Source organism: Betta splendens, chromosome 3, assembly GCF_900634795.4.
Source record: "Betta splendens chromosome 3, fBetSpl5.4, whole genome shotgun sequence".
Taxonomy (NCBI): Eukaryota; Metazoa; Chordata; class Actinopteri; order Anabantiformes; family Osphronemidae; genus Betta; species Betta splendens.
In genome coordinates, this window is record NC_040883.2 from 960473 (window position 1) to 973219 (window position 12747).

The window sequence follows — 12747 nt, forward strand, 5'->3', positions numbered from 1 at the left end:
TCGTATTTATTTAGCCCAGGAGACACAACATGGCTGCAGCCAACAGAGCTGGAGGCTTCCCATGCGCCCACATTGGCTGTGGTGGATTCCACCCCCCCGCCCTCCCTCCCTCCCTCCCTACGTCCCCGCCTCCCTCCCTCCCTCCCTACGTCTTTGCCCCAGCGTTATGCACCTCTGTTGCTCCTCCGTCTCCCCCTCTCGTCCTCGGTCTCTCTCTCTGCGCCTCCGTGGGCCTCCCCTGGGCTGGTTGCTGTTGGCAGCACCCGTGCCTCCCACACTGTCACTTGACGTGCTATTTATAGGCCTTCAGAGGGGGAGGCTCTCAGTGCGAGAGGCTGCTGTCTTAAACAATGTAGCTTAGACAAAAGAGTCAGGAGCTAATGCCCCGTCTCCCCCACGCCCGCTTCCCCTCTCCTCCCCCACGCCCGCTTCCCCTCTCCTCCCCCACGCCCGCTTCCCCTCTCCTCCCCCAGACCCATGCTGCCTCCCCTCTCCTCCCCAGGCCCACACTGCCTCCCCTCTCCTCCCCCACGCCCGCTTCCCCTCTCCTCCCCCAGGCCCACACTGCCTCCCCTCTCCTCCCCCCACGCCCGCTTCCCCTCTCCTCCCCCAGACCCACGCTGCCTCCCCTCTCCTCCCCCAGACCCACGCTGCCTCCCCTCTCCCCCCCCAGACCCACACTGCCTCCCCTCTCCTCCCCCACGCCCGCTTCCCCTCTCCTCCCCCAGACCCACGCTGCCTCCCCTCTCCTCCCCCACGCCCGCTTCCCCTCTCCTCCCCCAGGCCCACACTGCCTCCCCTCTCCTCCCCCACGCCCGCTTCCCCTCTCCTCCCCCAGACCCACGCTGCCTCCCCTCTCCTCCCCCAGACCCACGCTGCCTCCCCTCTCCTCCCCAGACCCACACTGCCTCCCCTCTCCTCCCCCACGCCCGCTTCCCCTCTCCTCCCCCAGACCCACGCTGCCTCCCCTCTCCTCCCCCAGACCCACGCTGCCTCCCCTCTTCTCCCCTCAGGCCCACACTGCCTCCCCTCTCCTCCCCCACGCCCGCTTCCCTTCTCCTCCCCCAGGCCCACACTGCCTCCCTTCTCCTCCCCCAGGCCCACACTGCCTCCCTTCTCCTCCCCCACGCCCGCTTCCCCTCTTCTCCCCCAGGCCCACACTGCCTCCCTTCTCCTCCCCCAGGCCCACACTGACTCCCCTCTCCTCCCCCACGCCCGCTTCCCCTCTCCTCCCCCAGGTCCACGCCAGCCTCGTGTTTTTGTCTGAAACCTTAAACTTGGCTTTCTTGCAGGTCTTTGGAGCTTTTCTTCGCCAGCAGCCAAAACAACAAGCTCCTTTACGGCGAGTCGCCCACGTCACCACGTGCCAGCCGCAAGTTCTCCTCACCCCCTCCCCTCTCCATCACCAAGACGTCCTCACCCAACCGCCGCCGCAAGCTCTCGCTCAACATCCCCATCATCACCGGGGGCAAAGCCCTGGATCTGGCTGCGCTCAGCTGTTCCCCCAACGGCTATGCAAGCATGCACCCCACCATGTCGCCCTTCAGTAAGACCACCCTGGACATCAACAAGCTCTACGTCTCCAGCACCATGAGCAGCAAAATCCCTGACGAGGGCGAGACCAGAGCTGAAGGCAAAGCTGACGAGGGCGTCCTCAACAAGCAAGGTCAGAGTCTGGACTGAACAGCAGCGCGGGTTCTTCGTCAGCCTGTTCTCCCTCCAGGTTCCTTCCTGCTTCTCCGCTGTCCTTCTTGTGACTGTGGACGTATGTTTTGTGTCTAGACCTGTCTGTGAGAGAGGAATGTGACGAAGACCCAAATCAAAGCGACGAGGCTGAGGCAGAAATGTCTCCCCCCAAGTCTCCATCCACTCCCAAGAACGTCAAGTCCAAAAACTCTGGTACAGTCTCTTTCTCCATTTCTGTCTGTCTGTCTCTCTCTTTTAATCTCTCTCTCTCTCTCTCTCTCTCTCTCTCTCTATCTGTCTCTGTCTCTCTCTCTCTTTTTGTCTCTCTGTCTCTCCCTCTTTCCATCTGTCTGTCTGTCTCTCTCTCCCTCTTTCCATCTGTCTGTCTTTCTGTCTGTCTCTCTCTCCTTCTTTCCATCTGTCTGTCTGTCTTTCTGTCTGTCTCTCTCTCTCTTTTTGTCTCTCTGTCTCTCCCTCTTTCCACCTGTCTGTCTCTCTCTCTCTCCCTCTTTCCATCTGTCTGTCTTTCTGTCTGTCTCTCTCTCCTTCTTTCCATCTGTCTGTCTTTCTGTCTGTCTCTCTCTCTCTTTTTGTCTCTCTGTCTCTCTCTGTCTCTCTCTCTCTCTCTCTCCCTCTTTCCATCTGTCTGTCTTTCTGTCTGTCTCTCTCTCCCTCTGTCTGTCTTTCTGTCTGTCTCTCTCTCCCTCTTTCCACCTGTCTCTCTCTCTCTCTCTCTCTCTCTCTCTACCTCTTTCCATCTGTCTGTCTTTCTGTCTCTCTCTCTTTTTGTCTCTCTCTCTCCCTCTTTCCATCTGTCTGTCTTTCTGTCTCTCTCTCTCCCTCTTTCCATTTGTCTGTCTTTCTGTCTCCCTCTCTCCCTCTTTCCACCTGTCTGTCTCTCTCTCTCCCTCTTTCCATCTGTCTGTCTTTCTGTCTGTCTCTCTCTCCTTCTTTCCATCTGTCTGTTTTTCTGTCTCTCTGTCTCTCCCTCTTTCCATCTGTCTGTCTTTCTGTCTCCCTCTCTCTCCCTCTTTCCACCTGTCTGTCTCTCTCTCTCCCTCTTTCCATCTGTCTGTCTTTCTGTCTGTCTCTCTCTCCCTCTTTCCATCAGTCTGTCTTTCTGTCTCTCTCTGTCTCTCTCTTTTTTTTCTTTCTCTCTCTCCCTCTTTCCATCTGTCTGTCTTTCTGTTTCTCTCTCTCTCCCTCTTTCCATCTGTCTGTCTGTCTCTCTCTCTCTCTCTCCCTCTTTCCACCAGTCTGTCTTTCTGTCTCTCTCTGTCTCTCTCTCTCTTTTTGTCTCTCTCTCTCTCCCTCTTTCCATCTGTCTGTCTGTCTGTCTCTCTCTCTTTCCATCTGTCTGTCTGTCTGTCTGTCTCTCTCTCTCTCCCTCTTTCCATCTGTCTGTCTTTCTGTTTCTCTCTCTCTCCCTCTTTCCATCTGTCTGTCTGTCTCTCTCTCTCTCTCCCTCTTTCCACCAGTCTGTCTTTCTGTCTCTCTCTGTCTCTCTCTCTCTTTTTGTCTCTCTCTCTCTCCCTCTTTCCATCTGTCTGTCTGTCTGTCTCTCTCTCTTTCCATCTGTCTGTCTTTCTGTCTGTCTCTCTCTCCCTCTTTCCATCAGTCTGTCTTTCTGTCTCTCTCTCTTTTTGTCTCTCTCTCTCTCCCTCTTTCCATCTGTCTGTCTGTCTGTCTCTCTCTCTCTCCCTCTTTCTATCTGTCTGTCTGTCTCTCTCTCTCTCTCTCTCTCTCTCCCTCTTTCCATCTGTCTGTCTGTCTTTCTGTCTGTCTCTCTCTCCCTCTTTCCACCTGTCTGCCTTGCTGTCTCTCTCTCTCTCCCTCTTTCCACCTGTCTGTCTTGCTGTCTGTCTCTGTCTCTCTCCGTCTCCGTCTCTCTTCCCATCTGTCTCTCTCTCCCTCTTTCCATCAGTCTGTCTTTCTGTCTCTCTCTCTCTTTTTGTCTCTCTCTCTCTCCCTCTTTCTATCTGTCTGTTTGTCTCTCTCTCTCTCCCTCTTTCCATCTGTCTGTCTTTCTGTCTCTCTCTCTCTCCCACTTTCCATCTGTCTGTCTGTCTGTCTCTCTCTCTCTCTCCTTCTTTCCATCTGTCTGTCTTTCTGTCTGTCTCTCTCTCTCTCTTTTTGTCTCTCTGTCTCTCCCTCTTTCCACGTGTCTGTCTCTCTCTCTCTCCCTCTTTCCATCTGTCTGTCTGTCTGTCTTTCTGTCTGTCTCTCTCTCTCTCCTTCTTTCCATCTGTCTGTCTTTCTGTCTGTCTCTCTCTCTCTTTTTGTCTCTCTGTCTCTCTCTCTCTCTCCCTCTTTCCATCTGTCTGTCTTTCTGTCTGTCTCTCTTTCCCTCTTTCCATCTGTCTGTCTTTCTGTCTGTCTCTCTCTCCCTCTTTCCACCTGTCTCTCTCTCTCTCTCTCTCTCTCTCTCTCTCTCTCTCTCTCTCTCTCTCCCTCTTTCCATCTGTCTGTCTGTCTGTCTTTCTGTCTGTCTCTCTCTCCCTCTTTCCACCTGTCTGCCTTGCTGTCTCTCTCTCTCTCTCCCTCTTTCCACCTGTCTGTCTTGCTGTCTGTCTCTGTCTCTCTCCGTCTCTGTCTCTCTTCCCATCTGTCTCTCTCTCCCTCTTTCCATCAGTCTGTCTTTCTGTCTCTCTCTCTCTTTTTGTCTCTCTCTCTCTCCCTCCCTCTTTCCATCTGTCTGTCTGTCTCTCTCTCTCTCCCTCTTTCCATCTGTCTGTCTTTCTGTCTCTCTCTCTCCCACTTTCCATCTGTCTGTCTGTCTGTCTGTCTGTCTCTCTCTCTCTCCCTCTTTCCATCTGTCTGTCTTTCTGTCTCTCTCTCTCTCCCTCTTTCCATCTGTCTGTCTGTCTGTCTGTCTGTCTCTCTCTCTCTTTCTCCCTCTTTCCATCTGTCTGTCTTTCTGTCTCTCTCTCTCTCTCTCTCCCTCTTTCCACCTGTCTGTCTCTGTCTCTCTCCGTCTCTGTCTCTCTCCCCATCTGTCTCTCTCTCTCTCTTTTTCCATCTGTCTGTCTCTGTCTCTCTTTCTGTCTCGTTGTGTTGTCCTGTTAAAGTCACTTCGTGTCTGAGGCTTGTCGTCATCTCCTTTTGAATCTCAACCCACCACTTTAAAAAAATAAAGGAGTTGGCAGGAATATTAATTCACTTGGCAGGACTTTAAGCTCTGAGCTCTTAATGCTGCAGACGTACAGATTTGCCAACAGAGCATTTAGAAGGATGGAAATATAACAATCAATTCAGTAATAATTGCTGTGGTGGATAATGTCAGGTGGTAACTTTGGAAGGTTTACCAGGCCTGTTGTTGTCATGTTACCACGTGAATGAACAGTTACATAATGAAACCAGGAAACAGCAAATGAGAGTCAATATAAATAAAAGCACCTTCTCACTGAAACACCTGTTGCACAAGCGTCTGTCTCCGATTCACAGACACGTGGCAGTAAGTTTCATCAAACCAGATGCTGCAGACGCAAACTGCTCATTTTCTTCCAGAGTCACAGACGAGCAGCGGCAGACGCCTTCCAGTCCATTCACGGTCTGAATTCTGCATCACTGTTCATGGAAACGGTTCAGAGTTGAATCAACACAACCACAGCAAAGTTTGTGTTTCATCAGAACATGACGGCGTAACTAGAACCAAATAAGGTCTGAACACAAGCCGCCCCCGTCGCCGTAGGTAGTCAGCGATTCATCCCCAGCGTGTTCTTCCCACAGTGTTGGATGCAAGGGAAGCCAGTGTCTGTGAGTAGGTGGAAGGAAACCTTGTACCTTAGCAACCACTTGCGTGTTTTTCTATACCGCCCCCGACTGAAGGGGGGGGGGGGGGCACAGCGGAGTTTACGCGTCAAGGCCACGGGACAGGCTGCCGGCTCCCCGCCGCCCCCTGCTGGTGGAGGGAGGCAGCGCCGGACCCGGCTGAACCCACCTGTGCTGCTCTGCAGAGTTCTCCCTGTTCTCCTTCAACAACGGCATGGTGGTGTCGTCCTGCCGGGAGCTGGACAACAACCGCAGCGCCCTGTCGGCCGCCTCGGCCTTCGCCATCGCCACGGCCGGCGCCAACGAGGGCACGCCCACCAAGGAGAAGTACCGCCGCATGTCCCTGGCCGGCACGGGTGAGTGGACCCGCGTCCCGCTGCCAGCGGCAGGTCCTGCAGCGCGCTCCTTTGGCTCAATCTAACTGTGACTCCAGGGTTTCCCACCGACCAGCGGAACGGAGACAAGGAGTTTGTGATCAGAAGAGCTGCCACCAACCGAGTGCTCAACGTGCTGCGTCACTGGGTGTCCAAGCACTCGCAGGTACGCTCCTGCTGCTCCTGCTGCTCCTGCTGCTCCTACGCCTCCTGCTGCTCCTGCGCCTCCTGCTGCTCCTACGCCTCCTGCTGCTCCTACGCCTCCTGCTGCTCCTGCGCCTCCTGCTGCTCCTGCGCCTCCTGCTGCTCCTACGCCTCCTGCTGCTCCTACGCCTCCTGCTGCTCCTGCGCCTCCTGCTGCTCCTACGCCTCCTGCTGCTCCTGCGCCTCCTGCTGCCCCTTCTGCTTCTCCTGCGCCTCCTGCTGCTCCCCCTGCGCCTCCTGCTGCTCCTGTGCCTCCTACTGCTCCTGCTGCACCTCCTCCTGCTCCTGCTGCTCCTGCGCCTCCTGCGCCTCCTCCTGCTCCTCCTCCTGCTCTGGCTGCTCCTGCTGCTCCTCCTGCTTCTCCTGCGCCTCCTGCTGCTCCTGCTGCTTCTCCTGCGCCTCCTGCTCCTCCTGCTCCTCCTGCTCCTCCTCCTGCGCCTCCTGCTGCTCCTGCGCCTCTTGCTGCTCCTGCTGCTCCTGCTCCTTCTGCGCCTCCTGTGCCTCCTCCTGCTCCTCCTGCTGCTCCTGCGCCTCTTGCTGCTCCTGCGCCTCCTGCTGCTCCGGCTCCTTCTGCGCCTCCTGTGCCTCCTCCTGCTGCTCCTGCGCCTCCTGTGCCTCCTGCGCCTCCTGCGCCTCCTCCTGCTCCTGCTGCTCCTCCTCCTGCTCCTCCTGCTCCTGCTGCTCCTGCACCTCCTGTGCCTCCTGCGCCTCCTCCACCTCCTCCTGCTGCTCCTGCTGCTCCTCCTCCTGCTCTGGCTGCTCCTGCTGCTCCTGCACCTCCTCCTACTGCACCTCCTCCTTTACACCCATCTCCTCCTCCACCTCCTCCTGCTCCTGCTGTTTTTGCTGCTCCTGCCCCACCCTCCTCCTCCTCCTGATATTCCTCCTCCTGCTCCACCTCCTCCTTCTTTACCTCCATCTCCCCCTCACCTCCTCCTGCTTCTGCCCCTCCTGCTGTTCCTCCACCTCCTGTTCCACCTCCTGTTTCACCTCCTCCTCCTGCATCTCCTTCTTTACCTCCACCTACTCCTCCTTCACCTCCTCCTGCGCTACCTCCTCCTAATCCTCCTGCTCCACCTCCTTTTGCTCCACCACTTCCTCCTGCTCCTGCCCCTCCTGCGGCTCCTCCACCTCCTGTTCCACCTCCTCCTCTTGTAACCGCCTTCTTTACCTCCTCCTGCTCTACCTTCTCCTGATCCTCCTGCTGCTCCTCCTGCTTCACCTCCTCCTGCTCCACCACCTCCTCCTGCACCTCCTCCTTTAGTTCCCCCTCCTCCTGGTCCTCCTCTTCCTCGTGGTCCTTCTGCTCCTCCTGCCCCTCCTGCTGCTCCTCCACCTCCTATTCCACCTGCTCCTTCCACACCTCCTCCTTTACCTCCACCTCCTCCTCCACCTCCTCATGCTCCTCCTTCTCCTGCTCCTGCTCTTCCTGCTTTACCTCCTCCTGCTGCTTCTTCTCTTCCTCCTCGTCCACCACTTCCTCCTCTTCCTCTTCCTCTTATTCCTCCTCCACCTCCTCCTTGTACGTTACACTGCCTTCTGTAACGCTGTGCTTCCGCTGGTCCTCAGGACTTTGAGCTGAACGTAGAGCTGAAGATACGCGTCATTGGCTTCCTGGAGGAGGTGATGCATGACCCAGAGCTCCTGACACAGGAAAGAAAGGCAGCTGCCAACATCATCAGGTTAGTTCTCCTCTTCATCACTTGACTGCTCACACAGTCATGCATTACACTTGATCAGTGGTAGGAACAGGAACCAGAGGTTCTGGACAGAAATCCAGGTCTGGGCATGAGTCCCGGTGCAGCTGCAGGGCTCTGACCAAACCTGGAGCCAAATAAGAAGGCGCATGTTGGATTCCCGAGTTATTGTCTGCTCCTTTAAAGACTGGCCAGACTTTTCTAGCGGTAAAAGGTTCCTTTGTCCCATCTGGGTTTATGCAGGACTTTAACGCAGGAGGACCCCGGGGACAACCAGGTCACCCTGGAGGAGGTCACGCAGATGGTGAGGCCACAGACACGTTCCTGCATTAACTCTGACTCGGGCGCTTGCTGACTCCGCCTCTGTGCTTGCGTCAGGCCATGGAGGACTGCAGGACCGAACCGTTCGAGAGCCACTCGGCCCTGGAGATAGCGGAGCAGCTGACTCTGCTGGACCACCTGGTCTTCAGGGTCATCCCATACGAGTGGGTAGCTCACCCTGACGCGCGAGGCCGAGGTCAAGAGCAGTGTTCTAATCATGACATGCTTCTCCTGCAGGGAGTTCTTTGGGCAAGGATGGATGAAGAACGACAAGAACGAGAGAACGCCGTACATCATGAGAACCACCAAGCATTTCAACGAGGTACGTGTACAGACCAACACACAGACAGGGAGTCAGACGGACGGACACACAAATAGACAGGAAGTCAGATGGACAGACACACAGACAGACAGACATACACGCAGACAGACACATAGACAGGTAGACAGGCAGAGACACAAATAGACAGACCGACAGACAAATATACAGACAGACGGACAGTCAGGCAATCAGACAGACAGACGCACACATATATACAAACAGTCGGACCAACAGACAGACAGACAGACAGACAGACAGATAGGTGGAAAGACAGGCACAGACAGACAGACAGACAGGCATAGACAGACAGACACATAGACACACAGAAAGACACATAGACAGACAGACAGACAGACAGACAGACAGACAGACAGACAGACAGACAGACAGACAGATAGGTGGAAAGACAGGCACAGACAGACAGACAGGCATAGACAGACAGACAGACACATAGACACAAAGAAAGACACATAGACAGACAGACAGACAGAAAGACAGACATAGACAGACAGACACACAGACAGACAGACAGACAGAAAGGCACAGACAGACAGACAGACAGACAGACAGACAGACAGACAGACAGACAGACAGACAGACAGAGACAAATAGACAGGCAGACAGACAGGCATAGACAGACAGGCATAGACAGACAGACACATAGACAGACACACAGACAGGCAGGTAGGCAGACAGACACATAGACAGGTAGACAGGCAGAGACACAAATAGACAGACCGACAGACAAATATACAGACAGACGCACAGTCAGGCAATCAGACAGACAGACGCACACACATATACAAACAGACGGGCCAACAGACAGACAGACAGGCATAGACAGACAGACAGACAGACAGACAGACAGACAGACAGACAGACAGACAGACAGACAGACAGATAAATAGACGGACAGATAGGCACAGACAGACAGACACATAGACAGACAGAAAGACACATAGACAGACAGACACATAGACAGACAGACAGACAGACAGACAGACAGACAGACAGACAGACAGACAGACAGACAGACAGACAGACAGAATGACAGACTGCTCATTGTCTGCTTTTCCTCTTTCTTGTTAGATCAGTAACCGGATCGCCTCAGAGATCCTCCAGTGGGACGACGTGAACGTACGAGTGGCCGTGGTTGAGAAGTGGGTGGCGGTGGCCGACATCTGCCGCTGCCTCCACAACTACAATGCTGTGCTAGAGATCACGTCCTCTATGAACCGCAGCTCCATTTTCCGCCTCAAGAAGACCTGGCTCAAAGTGTCCAAGCAGGTCGAGTCATTGCCACGCTGTGTTCATGAAGCCACCGAACGCTCGGCTTTGTGTCAGTAACAGCTGTGTTCTAACCATTCTCTAGACAAAAACTGTGATTGACAAGCTGCAGAAGCTGGTGTCGTCAGAGGGACGATTCAAGAACCTGAGAGAGGCTCTGAAGAAGTGAGTGAGCCGGGTCTCTGCACGGTCTCCGTTCCCTCTTGGTGTTTGCTCATCTGTACGTTTCTGCCTCGCTCTGATCCGCCGGTGTCAGCTGTGACCCGCCCTGCGTCCCCTACTTGGGCATGTACCTGACGGACCTGGCCTTCATCGAGGAGGGGACGCCCAACTACACCGAGGACAACCTGGTCAACTTCTCCAAGATGAGAATGGTACACACCTTCGGCCTCGCTCGGTTTCTGCCTCTTGTGTTTGAGGCACGTTCGTTTAAAACTCTTCATTTAGTTTTAATCCGATTTGCCTCCAGATTTCCCACATTATCAGAGAGATACGTCAGTTTCAGCAAACAGCTTACAAGATTGACTATCAGCCAAAGGTGAGAGAGCGCTCAGACTGACGTCCACTGTCGTCCACTTACCCGCCGAGCGGATCTGCTCCTGTCCACACGCTGACCTTGTGCTAAATGGGTGTGCTTTGTGTTGTTCCTGCTGCAGGTGGCGAAGTACCTGCTGGACAGCAGCACGGTTCTGGACGAGGAGAGTCTGTACGAAACGTCTCTGAGGATCGAGCCCAAAGCGTCGTCGTGAAGAGCCACGCGTCCCCGTGTACATAGACTCACTGGTTTTAGACACCGTAGGCTGTGCCCTTCCTTCGTGCTCCCTCACAGACTTGTTGTGTAAAATCGTTATTAGAGACCCAGTAGAAGCCCAGAGAGGTTTTATTTATATAGTTACAGAGTAGTTATGTGTTACTTATTGTCTTAAGCACCATTTTATGAACAGATGTATGAAGAATAGCTGACATTTTTTGATTTCGTCATGAGAACGTGACACATGACGAGCAGAGAGACAGGTTTGGTGCTGAGAGCATCAGAGAGGGGGACGCCACCTGTGGTAGAAACAGAGGGGCATTGTGGGTAATTAGAGAAGTTGAATGATGTGCTCGGATGGTTTTTATGCTTTGCTTGACGTCACCCTATTCCCCTGGTGGGCAACACGATGTACGTAGAGTCTGAGCGCCAGGCAGAGTATGTAGCAGATGTAACCAACACGGAAGCCGAGCTCCAGCGGTTCCACTCAGCGAGAGCACGGCTCCTACGGTCCAGCCCCTTTGGCCGGTGCATTATGGTTTTGCCTTAATCACGAACTGGTTTATATACCACTAACGCGTGTAAGCTATTTTGTTCTTGGATTTGCTAATGACGCCGAACTACTGAGTAGAGCAACGTGTACAGGCAGACGTGGCTCCGCTCTGTGTACGATACGGATGAGTGTAAGACATTCTGTATCCTGTCTACTCCAACGTGTCAACAGGAGCTACATGCTAGTAATATTGTGCTTATTCTTGGAATATTTCTATGTATTTTCTACAAGCTTTGTATAAAAAACACCGGACGCTTCTAAGTGGCAGGCATGTTCTAATCCGTCTATATCTAGGATGTGCTGTATTTACACCCCACCCTTGCACATGGATCTGTACCCTCCTAGCAGGCACATCTGATGTGTGCAGTGAGCAATACCCTGTGGTATGAGAATTATATTTAAGTCTATTTCAACAGCTTGAGCAGTATTTCCAGTTTTGTATAAAAGTGTATTCTTTCCTGATTACCTCTTATTAATAAAGCGATTCTTTCTCAGGGGGAGAAGTGTTGGTGTCTGGGCTTGTTGACTTTGATCACAGAGGACGTTCAGAGCTTAGTTAGTCACACCAGGCTGCTTTCAGTGCACAGAGCAGCCTGAACGCCACTGAACGCCCAGCCGTCGGTTCATGCCAACGTAAGCCAGCAAATCCGTCGTCCCGAAGACCAAAGTACTGTTTATATCAGTTTATTCATGAAGACAAGACTTGGAACTAAAAACTCACCGATACAGACGACGTGCTGCAGTGTCATCACTGTCTCCATGTCAGCAGCTGGAGCAGCAGCTGCTCGACTGAGCCAGACTTCAAACACTATGGATGTTTTAGGTAAATACTGGTTTTAGTTGCAACATATTTCTACACAGTTGTCCTCATATTTGATGAGAATGCTCTGCTTGTGTTTGAGGCTTGTACCACCTCTGTTGTTCAGCAGCTCCCCAGTCGAAACCTTTGAGTAGAAGTACAACAAAGGTCTAATGATGGAGGCAGGTTATCCATACAAAGGCTACGTGTGATGTTTTTAGAATAAAGTGTGACTAAAAGCAGTGTTTAATCAATTATCATTAATAAACCACTAATGACACAACTTCACCTCAGCTCCTGCTAGTGCCCAAATCTGCCGACAGGTGGCGACATTACACATAATATTGCAGTATAAGAAGAAGAAGGAAGAGCTCAGATGTCAATCAAATTGTAAGAAGCTCATTGGCTTTTGGCAGCGGAGAACAGCCCACTGGTTCTTGTGACGTATAAATTATAAGGATGATAGGTATCCTGAGGAAAAAAGTGTTAGACTGGTGCTGGGAAAGGGAAACAGTGGAAAGAGGGTTGGGAGTGGGTCAAAAAGAGGTGGAAGTGGATAATTATATCCACAAAAGTCCTCCCTGAGGGAGGTGAGGGTGGATTTGGAACTGGAGGAGAGAAAAAGGCCAGTGGAAGATAATAATGTAGTTCATGAGTTCCATAATATTGTAGAGTTATCTGAATAGCACTTTACATTTGATGGAGACATGCAGATGGGCGATGTGAGTTCTGTGGTGAGGTGGAGGGAGTGGAGCACGTCATTCTCAAATATGAGAAATACAGGAGGGGAAAGGAAGTGACGGGAAGCAGGAGGAAAAGATGTGTGTTTGAGGAGTGTGTTGGAAGCTGGAGGATCAGGGAGAGGGCTGAATGCTCCGATTTGGTTTTTACAGGACGCTGAGTTAGTTAAGAGGGTGCGAAGGGTGAAGCATACGGCAGAGGGCGGTAGTGCAGTGTTAAGGATGCAAACCGCCGTAAAACA

General features: G+C 53.2%; 1 protein-coding gene across 1 annotated transcript in view; it reads left to right on the forward strand.

Moving 5' to 3' along the window:
• Positions 1–11469, forward strand: part of LOC114852224 (ras-specific guanine nucleotide-releasing factor 1-like) — a 22239-nt gene extending 10770 nt beyond the window's left edge. The window contains 13 exon segments of the mRNA XM_029144490.3: positions 1293–1666; positions 1783–1899; positions 5643–5813; positions 5891–5997; positions 7605–7717; positions 7976–8036; positions 8111–8217; positions 8291–8375; positions 9465–9662; positions 9748–9827; positions 9919–10036; positions 10132–10200; positions 10319–11469. Of these exon segments, the coding sequence (XP_029000323.1) occupies positions 1293–1666; positions 1783–1899; positions 5643–5813; positions 5891–5997; positions 7605–7717; positions 7976–8036; positions 8111–8217; positions 8291–8375; positions 9465–9662; positions 9748–9827; positions 9919–10036; positions 10132–10200; positions 10319–10411 (1693 nt within the window). The 3' untranslated portion in view covers positions 10412–11469.
• Positions 11470–12747: the final 1278 nt, after the last annotated feature.